The following is a 20,637-nucleotide window of genomic DNA, read 5'->3' as shown; positions in this document are numbered from 1 at the left end:
TGAGAACTTTGCTTTTATTCAGCGAAAAGTATAATGGTAGCACCAAAAATCTGACTGGGAAGACTAGAAATGAAGAAAAAAAAAAAAAAAAATAGAGACCACATTCTAAGCCTAGAACAATACACACACCATGCATCACAGTACCACTCTCCAGCTTCAATAGAAAGATTTCAGCAAGTATTACCCACTGAAACCGGCAAAATAAGCTTACAAAGTTTGCAAGGGGAAGCCCTGGTATTACAACACAATAGTAGTGAAAATTACAGCTAGCTATACATATCTTTGCCTTAACCATTCTAAAATGATTAATTAACACTACTGTGAAGTGTGAACTAAAAACTAACGGTCACATTCCCGAAAAAATGAACTCTTCTGTGGAGGATCACTCGCCACTGCTGTAGGATGACTCTGTTAAGAGTTTGGCACTAGCCGACCATTGTACATCTTCTCAAGTAGCTGCTTTGCATCAGGCCTCCTGAGAAGACCTTTGTTGTTTGGTACACCAGTCCCTAAACATACAGGACATACAAGTTTCCCCCGACCTGCCCACGAGAACGAGCAATCACATTAAAGAAATGAGTATCCATTGCAGTAGGAAAAAATATAAACACAACAGAATGTTGATGTGGGAGGAAGAAGCAACGGCTCCATAATCACAACTATCTGCTATGGTTTATGATGGCTCTTATACTTTTTACTCAACTATTTCTGAGAATAAGTTTTGAACTTTTGATTACCACAAATGCCACAGATACTGTAATACTGTATAGATGTTTTCTTTCAAGGAAATATGACACAAAAACAGAAATATGAGTATCAATGAGAACTGCATACCGTAACAATTTGGACATTCTGTAAACTCATACACATCTTTAGCTCGTTTTCTGTTGAGAGCTTTCCATTTTCCAGTACCACCACACATATCACCTAAATGAAAAGCAAATGAACATCTCGTTGATGAAGAAATACCACATGTAACGTTACATCTAAACTGCAAGGACAAGGAAACCCAAATAATGTATGTATTCCAATCAATGAATATATGTTCAGATATTTTCATCATATAATAGCTAACAGGAGAAGAAGAAGCACTATGTTTCGCCTCTGACAAGCCAAAGCATGAATTTGAGGCATAATCTAAGTTTGTTGGTAATTAGTTTCTGTTTTTCTATGTTGGTAATCTATAATAGCTTTAGATTATGCTTAAAGACTACCACTAAAGGGAAACAGGAACCTATTTACCAACAAAGAAAAGAGGAGCTCATATATGAAGTGATTATGAACAAAGAAAATCTCAATTTTTTTTTTCTAGCTGAACCTCTGAACCAATATAATCTATGCACACATGAAATTCGGCTAAATATATAATGCCCGAGGAGGACGTGAATGAACAGTTTACCCGCCTACACGAATATTGGGGATATAAATATGATATATGAGAAGGAATTATAGGGAAAAATCAAATATAATGAAATGGAGATCATTTCCAACCATTGATAACGAAAGGCAACAGTTATACTTACAGAGCACAGCTCCACTTCCCCCACAATTCCTGCACCCAGGTGGTCTGTCTTTTCCATCCAGTGCAACTGCCTTTGGAGAGTTGCTTATCAAAGCAGCAGTTGAACATAGACATGTGAGACACAATCGTCGAGAGATTGAGACCTGAGATCCCTATTATCAAAGCAGATCCATGGTAACTTTTACGGTATGTAATTGAAAGCCATTAACACCAATTGCACACTTCAAACTAACATTACAATACAAATAAATTAGGTTGAAAGTGCCATACAGAAGCTGAAGTTTCAAAAGAGAGCAAATGTTATATTCCACCAAAAACCAAAAGAGGAGCTAGTCTCTGTCCAGCTAAAAACCGTTTCTAACTCAAACAATATCAAAAGATATCCAACCAAAGTTGACGCCCGTTTACAACACAGCGGACAGTAGTCTTGTCTTGAACAAAATACTAATCCTTTGACTTCAGAAACAGATAGAATAAACTCTTCAAAAAGCCGTAAAAGAACTAGATATTAAGTAAAGCAATGAGTGTCATCAAGAACATGAATGATGTGTTAGCAGGGCGAGTTAGGACTTATCAAACAACAAGCATCAGGTTACATGAAAGCAACAAGCATTAAGCCAACACATATCCCTTCTCTCATGCCGTGTTTTGTGGGAAACTATTGTAATCGCTTATAATCAAGAAGATACTTCAATAGAAAAGGATCAATACCTTTGATGGTTTAGCTGAATGCTCCGAATCCCCTGGACTGCCACTCTCGTTCTCAAGATTGGATCTTACATGAAACCCAACTGACTTTGCGTTGACTGCATACAAATGATAGTTAGAGCCATTGCCTTTCCACCAACTAATAGTCATGTGTTGCATAACCTCGTGAAGTTAAGAGCCAAATGTTTAATGGCTACAGTTGAAAAAGCATATTTGAATCAAATCATTTGCCTCGTTGGGTTGTTGAGGCTTAAGCTTAACTCGTTTTAATTGTACGCGAAACACTGAAACACGGGCATGATTTCCCAAATTTGCAGTGCCCCAAAAAGAGAAACAAATCCTATGAAAAACCTCTTCATCTGGCAACTAGATACAAATAGTGGCAGTAATCCCCCTGATTTCGACATAGGCAAAAACATAAAAACAGAACAAAGAAACCTATCACCCAAGAAAAGTAGTTGAATTTAGAGCAAGTCAGGCTTCGTTTCTTCTTTCTTCCATTACTAAACTTATAAACCACATGCCCATAAAGCACTATTGCCAGTTGCGAACTAGCCCCCTACGTCTCTACATATGCTACTCTATTCATACTTTTATATATACATGCAACTGAAGAAACAGAAAACCAGATGAGAGTATCTGAAAGGAAATGACTGGTTTTAGTTTCAGAGAGAGCACTCACAGTGGCCTGGTGAGGATTTAGGCAGGCGTTGCGGTATGGCTGAGAGATGAGAAGAAGAAGAGGAAGCCATCTTCTCTCTTTCAATCTCTCTGTTACCTGCAAGTGATGTTTGTTATGTACACAGTGAAACGTACTACGTGGACATTGATTTGGAGGGAGAAAAGCTTCTGGTTTTGGATACCATATCTCTCAATAATCCACTGCTATCTTTTCCATTGGTCCCTGGATATTCTCTCTCTTTCAAATTAGACCCAAGAATCTTTTAGGTTTATACCCACACCCATCCAATTATGAGATTTGCCTTATTATTGTTTAAAAAAAAAAAAAAAAAAAACGAGTGCACCTTTATTTCTGCAGACTAAAATATAAGATAACCCAAGAAATTCAAGGCTGCTTAAATCCGTCCCCTAATTGTGAGATTTGCATTGCATATATGAACTCAAGATTATACAAGCACAGAGCATGTGCATTAGTTCCGGCCATCAAGATTGAAGCCGAATCCAATGTGATGAGGCAGTACCCGATCTCTACCCTGTAGATCATTGGTAATTTGGGAAATCTGAGAGGATGAGTTTGAGTTTGGGGCACCATGGTGTATTTTGCGTTGTGTATTTCTCTAATTTATACGAGTAGTTGTGCTCTAAACCTAGTGAGAACGCAAATGCCTTGCAACAGATCAGTGACAGGATAGGCATTATTAGCATTATTACATCTTTGCATAACCATGAGAAGATAAAAAATGAGGAAAAGGCACTAAAAGCATAGTTGACTGTAGTCTATAATTACTGGGGAGCATAGTTGACTGTAGTCTAATTACTGGGGAGTAAGATCTCAAATTAAAAAAGGCCACTAATACGGCTTACACTTATGGTACAACAGAGTCACTGCTCCTGCAGCAAACTCCTCTCCTACAACAAATTTTCTTACAGACAATATTGACCCCGGGGACCAAAAAGAAATGACATTGACGTCATTTCCGACTTACAAACTCCATGCAATTGATCGGAGTTAAGATACGGTACGTCCATAGCACAAACAAGCAAGATACAGATTCTTTGCCCATTTTTCCTGTGCATAAGACCAAAATTAAGTCAGTAAGAGATCAATGACATATCAGTCGTAAAAAATTAATCAGTATCAAAGTCGTGCACTTCAAGCTGAAACTGCATTATCAGATTCGCAAAATTTATACCTTGACATGTGTGCTAGGAAATTGTGATGTACGCAGGGTCTCCTGTGTTTCATCACCAGGTTTGCGCTTGGGAACACTCAAGATAAGAGCCGCTTGATCCCAGGTTGCAGCTGTAGATGTTATCCGGAAACCATTATCCCAACGCCTGTGGATGCCTTCACTTGGATAGAGAAAATCAAGCTCCACAACCTAAGATAAGCAATAATGACAAATGAGACAGGACACAACTCAAAGCGTATACAGCCAACTGTAGTTAAAAAATTAAAAAGTAGCACATCTCTTTGCCACAGTGTCAGATGGGAAGATGTAAGATTACTTTTAATCATTTCTGGTCAAACTCAACCTAGCATGACCATGATAAATCTCTCCAGACTGGTACCTTAAAAACGTCCTTTTTCTTTATTAGAGGTTACCCTATGTTTATTTATTAAGCTGAATTCACCAAGTAAGAAAAAACTTCAGAAAGATGCTTTTTCCCCACTCCCAACATGAGATTCAAAGGATTTGGCCAAAACTTCATCAGTAAAGCTGAAGCTTTTTACGAGCCAACAATTCAGTAGCACACATTACTTGTCCCCGCTCTGTGATTGTGATAAATTTAAACACTAATATTCCTATTAGGAGAACATCAGACATCAAGTATAAGATGAGGAAAGCCACCTGATCACTGAAGCCAGCATTCCGAGACATTACAACACCCCACCGGCTCCCAGCAGTTGCCATTGAAGTTACATGAAAACCTTCCCTCCACTTTTTGTTTATCCACTTGAAGGGGAAAGAATCGCTCACTTTGTAAGACTGTTGAGTATACTGGGTTCCTGCACAATTAGGGTCAGACTGGTCAGACTTCCATTATCTAGTGGCTGAGAATGAATTGAACTGATGTGGATGCCGAACTAGTAAGTAGTCATGCAGTCTACAAAGGAAATCTTGCTTGACAATATACATGTCCACACAGTTCATGACGTACTCATTAGATAGATTGATACCACAAACTAGTCACGGAAGTGAACATACCTTTGGACATCACCACAAGGGAACTCCCATTGTTAGCACCAGCAATAGAACTAATGTAATAATTCTTTTCCCATTGTTCCATGATCCATTCCTGTGTAATTGGAATAACAAGTCTGACTCAGATCTTTTGCAAAAAAGAACAAGTGTGACAATTGCTTAAAGAGTACAGTATCTTGTACAAGTATAGACATGCAAAGAGATCCACCTTGTGCAAGAAGAAGGGAGAAAGCTCATAAACTTGGTTTGAAAAACCCGTTCCAGCATCCATAATAAGTGCCCAGAGATTAGAACACGAAGACACGCAACTTATAAGCAGGCCATCTGCAATTCCTCTCTCCACATGTTGTGCCAACCTTGCATCAGCGACGTTGTAATGATACCTAATAATAAAGTAGAAAAACGCAAGGAACAAATATAATCAGGGAGTCAGGAACAAATATGTCTTTTCCAACTCTTGACGAAAAACTGTCCAATGTAAAATGAAATTTTACCTTTGTTTCATTGGCATCCGAGCATTGTAAATTGAAATCCATTGTGTAGCAGGTACTCCTAGCCGAACCTTCTTCCTTGGCTGCCCATCATCATCTTCCTCAATATTCAATCTACCCCGTTTCTGGCCAACCTGGCTAATAATCTACAAGCATTTGTTATAAACAAGATTAGGAGCCCATAAACATCCAACAACAGGGCGCAGAGCCGTTAAGGGACCAGGTGGGCCCCAAGCCCCAAATTTTCCAACAAAATTATTAGGTACTTAATGTATTACGTATTAGTTATGAAAATTATAAAGTTTCTACCATAAAAAGCTATAAGCTATACCTGAATAGAAAATACGAAACCACCATCAATTATCATTAATTACATATATTACTGCAATATATTCAAAGGCAATTACCACTGAATTACCTTTGACCATTCTTACAATAACATTTCCTCAATTTTTCTATCCATTGAAGTTTTTATTTTATTTCTGGTCAGTGTATATTGATATAACTTATCTTTTCTTAGGTTTATGATCGATAAATTCAAAATGGTTTCCAGTCAATATTCTTTACTTTGTATATCACCAAGAATCATTTATGTAGTCAATCTTCATTTCATCTATTGAAAAGTCTAAAAGTGTGATATGTAATCTAAACAGTGTAATAGATATAACTTTTATCAATGTGCATTTTTTTCTCATAGGGCCCAGCTCATATGAAATCCTGGCTCCGGCCCTGTCCAAAAAGAACTCTCTAACGTACTGCATCAAAATTACCTTCTGAGCACCATCAATTTTTAATGGCCTTACAGCAGGATTTGTTCCTATCAATCCCTCAAACAGTGATATTAATTTGGAATAGTTAGGCTCTTCATCAAATTTCATGTTCACAACGATCTCAAGAAATTGCCTTAGAGCTGCGGGGCAGAAACAGCACAGCATTTCAGGTGATGTCGCCATCTTCTTTTTACAAACTAGGAAAGATTTGTTATCACCCTGAAACAGGAGCAAGTACAGTTCAGATAACTTGCTAACAAATTAAAAAGAGAAAACCAGACTCAAATTCTAGAATATTGTATACCTGATACCCCTGCCATGGCAACCTTCCTCGATGGAGAAAAATAAGTGTATAAGCAAGTGATTCGAGGTCATCTCGTCTACTAGCAGTTCTTCCCAAGTGAGCATGAACACTAGCATATCGAACAGTTCCTCTGGAGGTGAGACAAAAAAAACCAGACTTACAGGTAAGGATATAAGATTTCCATTGCAATCCATAAACCAGGAAAGGCAGATATTAACTCACCTAAACATATCAGGACGTTGATCATATTCAACATGAAGCCCACTTGAGCTATCTTTCCACTTTGTTGCTGCAAGATTGAGTGGTAATAGAATCCATGAGATATGAAACTAATATAACTAGACAAAAGAGGGTAAAAAGAAACTAGCTCACCTAAACCAAGGTCAACAAGATACAATTTCTTCTCTTGAGCGGTAGATGGCTGACCAAGCAGAAAGTTCTCTGGCTTTACATCTCCATGCACATACCTGATATTAAACAAACCATGTTTAAATCCCTTTTAAGTGAAGGAAAAAAAAAAAGTACAAGGTTGCAAAGATCTTATATTGTTTAATAGGCAAATTAAAGTGCTGAAATGATCTGAGACTATATTGACATACCCTCTAGAGTGCATCTTCTCCAGAATCGATAAAGACTCGACAGCTATACAGGCTACCATTTCTGCAGACATCCTGAGTTCATTCAAAAATAACCATGAAGTTTGTAAGTAAAAGTGGTTTCATGAAGTACATGAGCACAATAATAAGGAAACATACACATGTACAATTGCTGAAACCAAAAAAAAAATTACACCACCCTCCTACACTAAGACGAACACAAAGATAAGTCAAACTATCTGCATATTGAACTGCAGATAAATTGCAGAAAAAGAAATATCACATACAAAAACAACAAATAAGAATGTGCTTAGGCAGAAAAGTAAACACTAGCCAAATGTATATGTGTATCCTATATAATCTAGAAGGCACTACAAATTCCCATTAATGATAAAAGTGGAAGATTAATCCAAAAACCCATGCCTTGAAGCAGGTTCTAGAGCTTTGCCACCAGAAAAGCCTCACCATGCAAGCCCCAGAAAATTTAAAACAAGGTTTTCAGCTCAACCTTCAATTGCAGTTTAAGTCAAGATATCTTAACAGCAAAATGAATAGACAAAGATAGTGACAAAAGGATGTTCAGGAATTTCATAAATACTCACGCTTGCCCTGAAGTGTTCCATACATCCCATAAACTGGGTCCTAGCATGTCCATAACCTGCAAACATAGAAATCAAATGCTCAACATAAGAAAGTTCGAACAGTACAGTAACTGAAAATAGATACAGAGATAAGACATTTCTTTTAAAAGCAGAAGATAGGATAGTTGATCATACCATTACATAATAGTCCCCTTGCTTTCCTTTATAATGTACTCTGGGAACTCCATGACTACCACCAAGAGTGCTGTGAAACAATAAGTAGTAATTAATATTTTGAACAAATATGTAACTGCATATTGGTACATAAACGAAACGGTCTGAAGAAAAACAATGGAAAGACTAAAGATCTAAAGGAAAGAAAAACACCCACTTGTAAACTTGCCACTCATATGGAGGACCATAGCTGCAGCCTTTACTATTTCTGTGCTCGAATTTCAGTGCTACCTGATAAATACAAAACTCCGAATCAAGAACACTTATTTACAAAGGAAATGAGATAATCAAACAACTTTTTTGCAATATGAGAAAGTCCAAACTTACCTCGATAGCACCAGGACCACTTGTTCGGTCAACTCCACCGGTAACGCGACGACCAACGAACACCTGACCAAAGCCACCTTTGCCAAGCTTCCTTTCCACCTTATATTGCGGCGATCCTCCTACTTGAACCTTCAAAAGTTGAACCCAGTGCATATATCAGTTAAGTAATCATTAGAAGCTGAAAGATAATCTCTTTCGCTTTATTATGATAAATTAAACATCAATTCCAGTAACCCAAAGCATTCTATAAGTACCTATTGCATTCAAAACCTGTATCCATAGATAAATAATACAGCAAATCCATAAATTAAACAAAATAAATGCTTCATGCATCAATATAAGAATTAAACAAATAAGAGAACAACACAATTCATCAGAACCAGCATCGACCCAACCCAACTGAAATAATCACAAAATAAAGGAGCAAATTTTCGGATACCTTTTCAGGAAAGGGCGCCGTACTGCCCTCTTCTTCTTGCCCAGCAGCCTTGTTAGCACTCAAGCCACCACTATCGTCAGCCATCACAGCTTTGTTCTCTTCTTCTTCTTCTTCCTCCTCCTCCTCCTCCTCCTCTTCTTCTTCTTCTACTTCTTCTTCTTCGTCCCTTTCACCCTCCGAATCGGAGTCTTCCTTCTCCGAAATCACAATCACGCGGTCCTTCTCCTTCTCCTTCTCCTTCTCCGGCTCCGGCAGCACCTCCTCCTCCTTCAGCTTTTTCACAGCCAACCTCGTCCTCGGCCTGACCACAGCCTCAGCTACCTGCCTCGCGACCGTGGCACGCGTCCTTCGAGACGGAGGCGGCGGCGGCGGGGGGTCCGACGGCTTGTGAGCTACCCTAGCACGACCTCGGCGGACACCTTTTCGAAGCTCCGGCATTGCTCAAACCCATAAAATGAATTTTCACGGTGCTTCAACGACTCGATCATTATATTTACAGCCGCGAAGCTTTGAGAGTCATGAACATGGCTGAAATCGAACGGAATCGGTCGAATCGGAGGTCAATTGAGCCAGATTGGGGGTCGATGGGAGGGAATTAGGGTTTGTTTGGTGGAAGATTGGAAATTTGGGGGTTAGGGTTTGGTGGGGGGAGAGAGAGAGAGAGAGAGAGAGAGAAGGATAGATAGGCGCGGAGTCCAACTGTGAGACGATGCGGGAAAACAGAGAAGAAATGAGAGAAAAGGAGGAAGGGTTTGGTTTTCGGGTGTGGACCGTGTGGTGTGATGGGACGAGTGGCCTATTCGTCAATCAAATTTTGGTCAACATTTTTATTTTTTTATTTTGTTTGTTTTGGTGATATTTTGAACTTTCATCGGATATTTTCAAAGGAAAATCTGCCGGAAATGACGAGCAGGAGCCAGGAGAAGGACGGACGGCGCCATCAGAAAATGAGAAGCGCTACCGGCTCTCAAAGGTGGCGCTCAGAGGTGGAGAAAATCCTAGAGAGCGGGAGGAGCCTTCTCTCTTTGAAACGCGTGAGTTTTCAAATGTTTGAGTTTAAATAGAATTTGGAGGCGTTTTGTTTGTTCTTGTGTATGGTAGTCGATTTAATTGTCACATTCGTTAGATCTCAGAGAAGAATTACGGTTTCGTGCTTGTAATCTGTAAGACGATCTAATCATTAAATGTATCAGATTCTCCAAATATGAATTCAAACATCATTAATCGACATAACCAACATTTTTCAAGAAGTATTCAGTTTACGTTAGTCAATTTAATTGTTGCATTCGTTAGATTTCATAAAAGAATCACGGTTTTGTATTTGTATTATGTAAGATGATGTAATCATTAAATGTATCAGATTCTCTGAATGATTTCAAACATCATTAGTCGACATAATTAATCTTTTTCAAAAAGTATTCAGTTTACGTTACATGGTAATTCGAAGAAGATATTATGTTATAAACACGCTAAAATCGTGTTAAAAACATGTCAACTCTTTTATTGAGAAGTTACGCAAATTGGCATGAAAGCATGTTAAACCAGTGAATATAACTATGGGCGCAACACGATTATGCTCAACTTGAACCTACTTAACTTGTGTTGTGCTAGTCAATTTAATTATAGCATTCGTTAGATCTCAAAGAAGAATCACGGTTTCGTGTCTGTATTCCATATGACAATCTAATCATTATATGTATCAAATTCTCTAACTATAAATTCAAACATCATTGGTTGACATAATTAACCTTTGATAAATTCTATCCACACATCCATAGACACTAAATACACACCACAATTTTTCTATATTGCCTTATTCCTCTGGTGGGATTGATGATCTCGTTAGGTTGACCATTTAGGAGAATAGAATACTGCACTGATGTGACATTCTGCATGATTAGCTCAACCCATCTTTCTGCAAAACCAAGTTTAAAGAAGCATTGCCCTAACAAAGCCCCATTCCAACCTGTCATAGACCTTGGAAATGTCCAGTTTCAAGGAGAAAAAACCTTCTTCTTGCCTTCTCAAATTGTGCATGAAGTGCGCAACTTCAGTAGCCACAAGAGTGTTATCCGAAATTAATCTTCTCGGAACATCTGCACTTTGCAGGGGAGAAATAATGGATGGCAAAAGTTTTTTGAGTCGATTGGCTACCACCTTAGAATCAATTCTGTAAATAACATTGCATAATGCTATAGGTAAAAAATGACTAGCTTCCTTTGGCTCCTTTACTTTAGGGAATAAGCAGAGATGAGTGAGATTAGAGCCAGCATAACTCTCTCCTGTCTCAAGAAAATGTTTGACTGCAATACACAAATCAGTGCCAACAATGGTCCAAAATTTCTGAAAGAAAAAGGGGGACATACCATCAGGGCCCGGACTCTTAGAAGGGTGCATATGAAAGAGTGCAGCCTTAATCTCATCATCGGAATAAGGAAGCATGAGATCGTGGTTCATATACGCAGTTACTCTCGGTTCCACCACGTTGAGGATATCGTGCAAAGCCTCATTTGAAATGCCTAGCCTTTTGATGTGTAGATGCCTTCAAAATATTGAAGAATGATATCATGAATCTCTACAGGGTTAGTAGACCAAATGCCCTCACTGCTGTTAACTCCCGTGATTCGATTCTTTTGTTTGTGGTTTGAGGCTCTTCTGTGAAAGAAAGCAGAATTTCTATCACCCTCTTTCAACCACAGAGCTTTAGATCTTTGCCTCCAATACGTTTCCTACTGTGCAAGTAAAGTGCTAAGTCTAGCATGTAAAGCTTTCTGTTCCTCATATTGATCAGAGGAGAAGGGCTGCCTCATTAAGTCATGGAGCTTCTCTTGGATCACTCTCATTTCCCCTTTTTGAGCATCAAACACATGTTTATGCCAATGCATTAGCTCCTGACCAGTTACCCCAATCTTCATACCAACCTGTAACATGCCATTACCTGTTAGAGGTCGTGACCATCCTTTTTTAATCACATTGATGCAATCTGAGTGTGCATGCCGCATTTCTTCAAATCAAAAACGTTTTGGGGCGCGCCATACAATTCTTCTTTCAGCGCAGACTTCCACCAATAGAGGTGCATGATCTGATTCAATGGGAGGTAGGGTTAAAACCCTAGAGCAGAGACATAAGTCTCACCATTGTGGGGAAGCAAAACTCCTGTCTAATCTCTCCTTTGTAAACTTGTTTGACCAAGTATAACGACTGCCAACATAACCCATATCATGAAGATCACAATCAGCCATTGGTTGTCTGAAGAGTTGCATTGGTGCCATAGCCTTAGGGACTCCACCCGACTTCTCATCATTACTTATAATTTCATTAAAATCCTTAGCCATGATCCAAGGGAGCAAGCAAGGCTGAGCAGCTAGAGTTTTGATAAGGTTCCAGGTGCGGTGGCGCTGGTTACGATGTGCAAAACCATAGATCCCAGTGAATCTCCAGATTTCTTGAGTGCCAAGTTTTCCGATCTCGGCATCTATATAGTGAGGATCATATGTTTGTAACCTAACTGGAGTATTTGCCTTCCAGAAGAGGGTCACACCTTGAGATTCATCCTCGTAAGGGTAGCTAATAGCCTAATACACCCCACAAAACCAAGATCTATTCTGAGGGATTCCAGTAAACTTGGTTGCGCAAGGGTTTCAGAGAGGAAAATCAGGCTAGGGTTTCTCGCCTGTACCATATTCACCAGAGCCCTTTGAGTTTCATGATTGACAATTCCACGACAGTTCCATAGTAGGATGTTGGTTTGCAGCATGTTGCTTAGATCAAGGGCTGCGCACGGCAGCGTTTACGGTGGCTAGGGTTTGGCTTCACCGCTTAGCTAGACTACCTCCAAAAAAAATTTGATTAGAAGAGAAATATAGTTGGAATATATTTAATGGGTTTTAACTTTGATATAAACCCATAGTTGTCAACTTTTCAGAGATAACTAGAGCTTGATTTGCATATATATATATATATATATATATATATATATATATATATATATATATATATTTTAGTTCAAATGAATTCCATTGATAGAACGGCCAGAACGGCACATACAAACGGTCCATATGGACACCTGGTACCATTCACTGTTACAAATCTTGCTCAATTATTCAAAGAGCTTGCCAAAACTAAACCTAAACTAGGCTTACAAAAAATACTTTTGACTTGAGCCTCCCTTTGCCAATGCAAGCAATTGTGGTGCGCCAGAAGGATCAAATATTTAGTGTAAAAACATAGCATAGTTTAGAGAGCAAGCTAAAAGACCAACTTACAGATTACTCAATCTCTTTCCCCTTACCCTTACCCGAAGGGCTAGAGGAACATGGTGAGGTGAGACTCAATGGAGGAGCAGAATCAGCAGATTCCCTGTCATTCTTGGTCTTTGGTGGATTTTTATTTCGGGCTCTAAGAGGACGCCCCCACAGCTCCTCGACGACCAATCCATCACCCATTCCGGCTGCAATTAGTTGTGCCGTATTGGAAGAGGGGTGGATCTCCTTCATGAAGGGGGGTCGTGGTTGAAGATTTGTCGACCACACAGGATCTTGGTTTGCCGGCAAGTGACGGCTTGAGGCCGAGAGAACACGGCTTGGCTTCGGCGTCGAGCGCCATAGATGCAGCCCTTGGCCATGGCGGCTAGGGTTTGGAAGGAAAAGGGATGGGTGGCAGAGAGCCATTCTTCACGAATAATTGACAGTTAATAATTAGTGTTGACCATAGTAACAATTGAAATTATGCAACGTTAGAGCTTGATTTGCATATGAGCAAATTGATTGCAGTTTTAATTTTTTTTTGATTGCAGTTTTAATTTTTTTTTCTTTCATTAAATTAGGCTTAGAAAAATTTTATCCACATATCCCCAAATACTTAATACACACCTCAAATTTTGTAATTTTGAAATAAGATTTTATGGGAAATAAATTTACTAAAAAAGGCATATGTATTAGAAAAGAAAACATAGTTGGAATAAATTTAATAACTTGCAATTGACTGAAAAAAAAAAGTTCAATGAATATAACTAGGGGCGCAACATGATTATGCTCCATTATCGCATTCGTTAGATTTCAAAGAAAAATCATAGTTTCGTGTTTATATTCTGTAACACGAACTAATCATTAAATGTATCAGATTCTCCTGATATACAAACGTCATTGAGTAGTGCTAGAGACCCCAAAAAATTATACCAAATATGAATCCCAAATGACGTGGCAGTTGCCACATAATCTCTTTTAACTTAGTAACCTCCCATGTGTAAATAAAAATTAATTTATTTGAGGAACTAATATACTTTTTGAATTAAAATCCTAATATTAGCAAAACAGAAGAGGAAATAAACTCTACACACAAACAATCAAATTCCAACAATCCCAGTACTGATAACACCGATTCTTAAAATCACAAGTTATTGTCATCAATTTTTTGATGCAACTCCTCAATTTGGATTCCATTTAATAGAAAGTGATAGCACCAAAAATTTCACTTGATCTAATTCAAGGAATCATCGAAGCTTTTTAATATTTTGACTGGCAACACACTACTAGAATTTTCCTCATATACATCGGCCAGAAACCGATGTAAAAAAAAATTTGTACACATGTGTTAGTGGGTGATGTAAAAGATCGCAAAAAAATAGACATCGGTTAAAAACCGATGTCCCATATAATAATAAACATCGGATTATGTTCTAGAATCGATGTTAAACTGCTATTATGATCACAAATTGGTGTTTTTAGATATTGTTAAACCTTCATATTTATGCATTTAATGCTTAACGAAATATAGATCCAACAGCACTAGTATTCATTTTAACATCGTTACTCATTCTAGAAACGATGTGTTATATTCTCTTACACATCGGTGTTTTTGAAGTTTATCTGCTGTTTATAAGCTTTACGGGTACTTGCCATATATCACACTATTTAAGATTGAATCTACATTCTTTTGTATTACATGACCGATGTTCATTATTCTATTAAACATCGTTTCCTTTTATGAAGTGATGTCTATTTTTCTATTAAACATCAGTTTTTGAGGTTGGCACCGATGTTCATACTTATACTAGACATCGTTTTTCATTTAATAAATCGATGTCCATTGATTTGTTTTACATCGTTTCTTACACAATGTCGATGTCTATTGCGTTGTTTTACATCGTTTCTTACTTAATAAGTCGATGTTCATTGGGTTGTGTTACATCGTTTCTTACTTAATATTTTGTTAACCACTGGCTAATGGGACATCAATTTTTTGTTTTAGAACTGATGTATTAGTTCTTATATGACTTCATTTTTATAGTTATAAACTGACTTGTAATTATTGCTAGGAAATCTAATGAGAATACATATCGTAAGTAAATAAATTTTGATTAATATTGATGCTCAAAGTACATAACAACATCCCAAGTATTTCTATGCATAACATGTCGAAATAAAACAAAAATTTAAGTCTAAATGGTACATAATACTAGAAACATAAACGAAAGCAAGGCTCGCCATACTTATATCCCATTTGTTCTTCTGTTTTCACCTGCAAATAAAATGAAATGAACAATTAGCTATAACAAGAAAAACATAAGGAAAGAAAGGAAAGGAAAAGGGAAAAACAAAAAGACATTGAGCTTACAAGACATTCCTATCCTAGCATCCATAACACAATCTGTTGGTTAACTTAACTATACCTTTCTGGGATATTTAAGTCCTCAATTATGATTAATCGAGTCAAAGGTCAACAATGCTGAACAAGTTACTATAAAAAAACTAGGCACAGACAGATGGCATGAATATATTTGCTGTAATACTGTGACCAAACTAGAAAAAATATATAAATAGATAAAAGTATGATAAAGCCTAAAGCTAAAACAGACATACCAATTGGAATCCGTCAAAACATAAAGCATGAAAAGTTCTGTTCGAGCACGAGTCATTGCAACATATAATAGGCGTCTTTCCTCCTACAATTTAAATGAGACAGATTACTTGAGGAGAGCGCTATAAAATCATATATATATATATATATATATATATATATATGAAAGAAATGTTGAGCTTACTACATACCTCAATGGACATCCCACTCTCTTTTGCACTACCATTGAATTCATGCAACAAGGGTATCTCACATTCATTTACCCATAATCGCAATTCAGCTCGGGTAATAATTTCCCTGCTATAAATTGAGCAATCAGAACAATGTCTGAACCATTATCTGATTTGTTTCCTTCCTAACTACGGCCTGACTAAACAACAAAAGAAAAAAAAATACAAACATATAAGATGATTCACCACAACATGGACTCCAATTTAGCCACCTTCATAAAATAAAATTAAAGAATAAGAGAGGCAGTGACTATTGAGTGAAGGATTTTAAAATGCAATCTTCCCATATCAAATGATGCTATATATTATATGTATAATAAGAGAGAGATAGAGAACTGATCAGGGTAAATAGTTCACTCAACCAGACAAGAATTAGGACCATGAAGGCCAATAGTTGATCATACTCGAACAGAAAAAACAATATGCCAATCATAATCTGCAGAACCCAAGATCATGTTATTTGAAAGTGAAGCATATGTCAAAAACGAGCATTAAGTGTACACACAGACACACACATATTCTATTATGGTAAAGGCAAACCAAAAGGATGTATACTCACCGGGACAAAGACAAGTGATTCAATTACATGCACAAAAATCAACTGAAATGTTGGAAGCTGATGACGAGCATGGTGTTGAAGCTGCACTGGAATAATTTGACAAATGTAAGCACCAAATTATAGAGGCAGGATAGGAGAATGAATAACACAAATACTTATGCGGTCTTCTCACTTCATAGTCAAGGATATACTCATCATTCCAGGAAAACAGTTTATTAATATTGTTTTGGATCAACCGGACAAAAAAAAAATTCATAGTTCCACAAGGAACTTATACTACTACTGAATAGTGAAAATATATGTAAGTCAATAATGCATTGTTTCATGCGCTTAAGACAGAAGAAGATACTTAGTGGAAATAGCACAATACAATAAAACAAACCTGTGAACTTCAGCATCCGAGTCTGCGTCTCTCTCAAAGTAAATGACACAGACATAGTGGTTGTAAAGAACACAAATAGAGACATCATAAGAACGCCACACTTTGTCACCATCATAAGAAAACAACAAACAGATAAATAATTAATAAAGAAACAAGCATATGGACACCACGTATAGTCCCACCCCTATGGCTTACAGAATGCCTCTGAAAATGAGAATAATAGACAAGAGGAAAGAGGGGAAATAATGTTTGCCAAAATAATTTTTCAATCACAAAAATGCATTGACCATGAAGATGCAGGGCAACTGTATTGACCCTAACAAAATTAAAAGCAAGTACTCATTTGACCATGGCCACTACACCAGAAGATAAAAATACAATTACTCCATACACAATGGCAACATTAAAACACATGATGCAATCACTCCACACCAAATACCCCAGCTGAGGGAACCACATTCACCGTAGCAGCAGACACTTCTATCCAATCTCAACACCACTAGAAAATGAAGGAAAATGTTACCAATACCCTCAACTGCCTCTTTCTTTCAAGTGGCCAAAGTCAAACAGAAGGGCTTTGCTGTTGACCTCACAAGTATAACTCTCCTGTGAGCAACAGCCCCAAGCAAAAACTTGTACCTTAGGAGGCACTTTAGCCTACCATATGGTAAAAAAGGAACTCAAAAAAGTGCACTCAATAAAAGGAGGGCTGAAGGAGAGAGAGTTCATTTTAAGATCACTCAGCTTTGTACAGTAATTAAAGTTCCACATTGAAAGCGGAGAGCTGACCAGCATACTAGCTATGGAAGTATTTATTCAATAGGCAGAAGAAACTAGATATGATGAGTACAATTTGGGAGCTTTAACTATTTTTGAACTAACAATGCAAGTAAAATCATATTATCAAACGCTAACCATATATGAACTTTGTGACATGTACAAGAAAGCTCAGTTTACCTCTCGGCTTGCACGGGTACCAACATACACTACAACATTCAGATCAGGAAGCCATTTCCTAAATTCTTTTGCCCAATTTGACAAAGTAGATAATGGTACAACAACGAGAAATGGCCCATGGATCTGTTGAACATTCTGCAGCACCAAAAAAAAGGGATGTTGTTCAAAAGCAGTGAATCATTACAGACACATATAAACTATATCCAGGTGTCAAGAAAATCCTCAACTTAAATCAATAAACAGAAACTACTATCATTTTACCGAATGCAACAACATTTTACAGATTGAAGAAAACTCATGTACAAACTGATAAAACTACTGCCAATTTGACACTCAAAAGCAACATAAGTCAGTTACACATCAGTATTCAAGCTACAATTATTTACAAAAGCTTATGCCCTTTATATATAAGAAAACATACAAATCAGCTACTTGATATCCATGAGAGTAAAAGATAAGTTAAGAAACCCAACTTAAACCATGCCTACAAAATATGAAGCAGCAAATAGATCAGAACAAACCAAGAGAATTAAAACCCAGATGTCAACATTCAAATTCAAAAGGAATACCATTCGATGATCAGCTCAAAGGTTCAAATTCACCAACCTGATTAAAACCCAGCAAATTTCAGAAACCTAACAATGGAGAAATTGAAAATTCGAAGCTAGAGGAGAAAAAGTGAGTCTTTTCAAAAGACTAGTTGTGAGCTTACCCATTTTATCATGTGATTGTATTGGGCTCCCAGTCTTCTTCAGGGAACGTAGGAATCCCCAAATCTCCACCCATCTATAATTAAAACCCTAAAATTGAAAACTCCCAAAATTCTCAGGACCCAAACAGAAAACAAAGAATTCAGTCGCAGTGACTCACCATTAACGTGATTAATTCAGACTGAAACCTGTTGTAGAGGGTGCTTTGCCAGGTTGAAATCTTCTGAGATCCTAGAAAGCTTGAGAGAGAGATAGAGAGAGAGAGCTTGTGGGTGGAGGCGATAGCGCCGACGAGGGGTTGGAGGTGGTTAAGGAAAGAGAGACAGTAGTGGGAGTGAGCGGAGAGGAAGGCGATGGTGGCCGTAGAAATTAAGAGGGCGGGAGAGGAAGGAGGAGATCGAGGGCTAGAGTTTCGGGCAAGAGCGAGAGAGAAAACGATGAAAGTGAGTGAGATAAAAGTAGGAAAAATAATAAAGTGTGGGGGGAATGAAATTTTTGTTCCCCGCGTACCCGAAAGTTTTTAACTTAGTCTTTCCGCGTTTTTGTAAATTTTTGAATCAAAATGTAGACATCGGTCAACAGTAATAAACGATGTCAATTATATGCATATAAATCGGAATTTGAGGAATCGATGTTAATGACATTTTTTTACATCGCGTGAATTCCTCACCGATGTAATTGTCGTGATGTCTAAGAGCAAAATTCTAGTAGTGACATACACAATTGTAAAGGAGATAACTCCATTTCAAGTGAAGATCCTTGATCAAAACACTGTTTGTATAATCTTAAGAAACAGTTATCGGAGTTGGTCGGTTGCTAGCACGTTGGGGGATTTGGCAAGAAGCTTCGTGGTCGTTAGGGTTTTGAAAGCAACTTAGATATTAATATATATTATTCCATTTCTTTTAAAAATTTCCAATTATAATCTAATTATTGGGGCTTCAAGAAGATGGGACCTGAGTTAAAACCATATGATCATAATTGGTGTGGTTGAGGTTCTTGAGGGTCTTAACACAAAAAGGAAGGACGTACGTGGATTGAAAATACTAGTTTGATTGCGGAGGTTTTGCCCAAATTGGAGAAAATAACCCTAAAGTTTTCGCTCTCTAGCTAAAAAATGGGATGCAATGGAGGAAGTTTTGGTTGCAGCTACTGTTTAATAACTAAACACTTTTTTTTTCTCTTAAGAAAAATATAATTTTACAAAAACATATACCATGTGGAAATTATAGGGTGATGATATGGCAAGTGCCATGTCATTTGGGATCTTATTTTGGTATAAATTTTTGGGATCTCTAGCATTTTTCAACGTCATTGGTCGACATATTTAACCTTTTTACAAATAATTTCAGTTTACATTACATGGTGGTTCGAAAAAGTTATTACGTTTTTTTTTTCTTTTTCTTTTTAAAAAAGAGGATCAAATGGTTTCACTCCTGCCCCATGGTGACTCGAACCCATGACTTCGTACATAGGTAGTGGGTGCTCGAAAAAGTTATTACGTTATAAACATGTTAAAATCGTGTTAAAAACATATCAACTCTATTATTGAGAAGCAAGGTTCTAAAAATCGCTAGGCATTAGTCGTACGGTAGCTAGGGGACTAGCGCCCAGGCGCCTAGACGCCGCCTAGGCGGTTTTAAAATACAATTTTAATTTTAATTTTAATTTCAGTTTTAATTTTATGTTGAACATACAATTATGTATTTTGTTTTTTATTTTCTATTTTTTATAGGGGAAATGATCATTTACCCAATTTCAGCATGAACATTGCCCACTTGCACAACGAAAAGTTTAAAAACCCCATTTACCCAAAACACTCTAAGGGATTATTTCCCTATTACCCAATTAATTATTTTTTTATTCTTTTTATTTATTTTTGGGACTTTTTTGCCTTCTCCTTCTTTTTCACTTAGAGAGAGAAGTTGTTGGATACCTTGTCGGACTCCGGTGACTAGTGGCCGGCCGCGGACTCCGGTGACTGGAATCCGGCGACTGGTGACCGGAATTTGGCTACCGGTGACAGGAATCCGGCGACCAGTGACCGGAATCCGGCGATCGGTCCCTAATAATACCCAGTA

General features: G+C 37.6%; 2 protein-coding genes and 1 long non-coding RNA gene across 4 annotated transcripts; all 3 read right to left on the bottom strand.

Annotated features, from left to right (window-relative positions):
* Nucleotides 1-133: 133 nt before the first annotated feature.
* LOC133731652 (protein PHOTOSYSTEM I ASSEMBLY 2, chloroplastic) lies at nucleotides 134-3,125 on the bottom strand. Of its 2 annotated transcripts, none has more exons than XM_062159043.1 (5): nucleotides 2,913-3,125; nucleotides 2,234-2,328; nucleotides 1,524-1,665; nucleotides 835-927; nucleotides 134-542 (listed from the first exon to the last, which is right to left on the bottom strand). In XM_062159043.1, exons 1-5 carry the CDS (start codon nucleotides 2,980-2,982, stop codon nucleotides 412-414), a joined length of 531 nt encoding a protein of 176 aa, XP_062015027.1. In that variant the 5' UTR covers nucleotides 2,983-3,125; the 3' UTR covers nucleotides 134-411. The 2 variants fall into 2 exon arrangements, with proteins under 2 accessions (XP_062015027.1, XP_062015026.1); XM_062159042.1 differs by having other exon boundaries at nucleotides 1,524-1,674; nucleotides 2,913-3,114.
* A 527-nt stretch (nucleotides 3,126-3,652) lies between these two features.
* On the bottom strand, nucleotides 3,653-9,551 carry LOC133729081 (casein kinase 1-like protein HD16). The gene is made up of 16 exons (XM_062156553.1): nucleotides 8,861-9,551; nucleotides 8,422-8,550; nucleotides 8,252-8,325; nucleotides 8,056-8,125; nucleotides 7,882-7,937; nucleotides 7,283-7,354; nucleotides 7,056-7,150; nucleotides 6,906-6,972; nucleotides 6,684-6,813; nucleotides 6,380-6,598; nucleotides 5,613-5,755; nucleotides 5,327-5,501; nucleotides 5,122-5,212; nucleotides 4,765-4,922; nucleotides 4,105-4,293; nucleotides 3,653-3,980 (listed from the first exon to the last, which is right to left on the bottom strand). Exons 1-16 carry the CDS (start codon nucleotides 9,296-9,298, stop codon nucleotides 3,921-3,923), a joined length of 2,166 nt encoding a protein of 721 aa, XP_062012537.1. The 5' UTR covers nucleotides 9,299-9,551; the 3' UTR covers nucleotides 3,653-3,920.
* Nucleotides 9,552-15,197: 5,646 nt separating this feature from the next.
* LOC133734281 (uncharacterized) lies at nucleotides 15,198-18,986 on the bottom strand. Its single transcript, XR_009858199.1, has 8 exons — nucleotides 18,717-18,986; nucleotides 18,559-18,632; nucleotides 18,416-18,452; nucleotides 16,890-17,981; nucleotides 16,508-16,593; nucleotides 15,910-16,384; nucleotides 15,721-15,803; nucleotides 15,198-15,379 (listed from the first exon to the last, which is right to left on the bottom strand). It is a non-coding gene; the product is annotated as an uncharacterized LOC133734281 (long non-coding RNA).
* Between the last annotated feature and the right edge of the window lie 1,651 nt (nucleotides 18,987-20,637).

The sequence above is a fragment of the Rosa rugosa genome, chromosome 2 (genome assembly GCF_958449725.1).
Source record: "Rosa rugosa chromosome 2, drRosRugo1.1, whole genome shotgun sequence".
Lineage (NCBI taxonomy): Eukaryota > Viridiplantae > Streptophyta > Magnoliopsida > Rosales > Rosaceae > Rosa > Rosa rugosa.
Note: the sequence above shows the minus strand (reverse complement) of the source record. Positions and strands in the feature narration are given on the sequence as shown.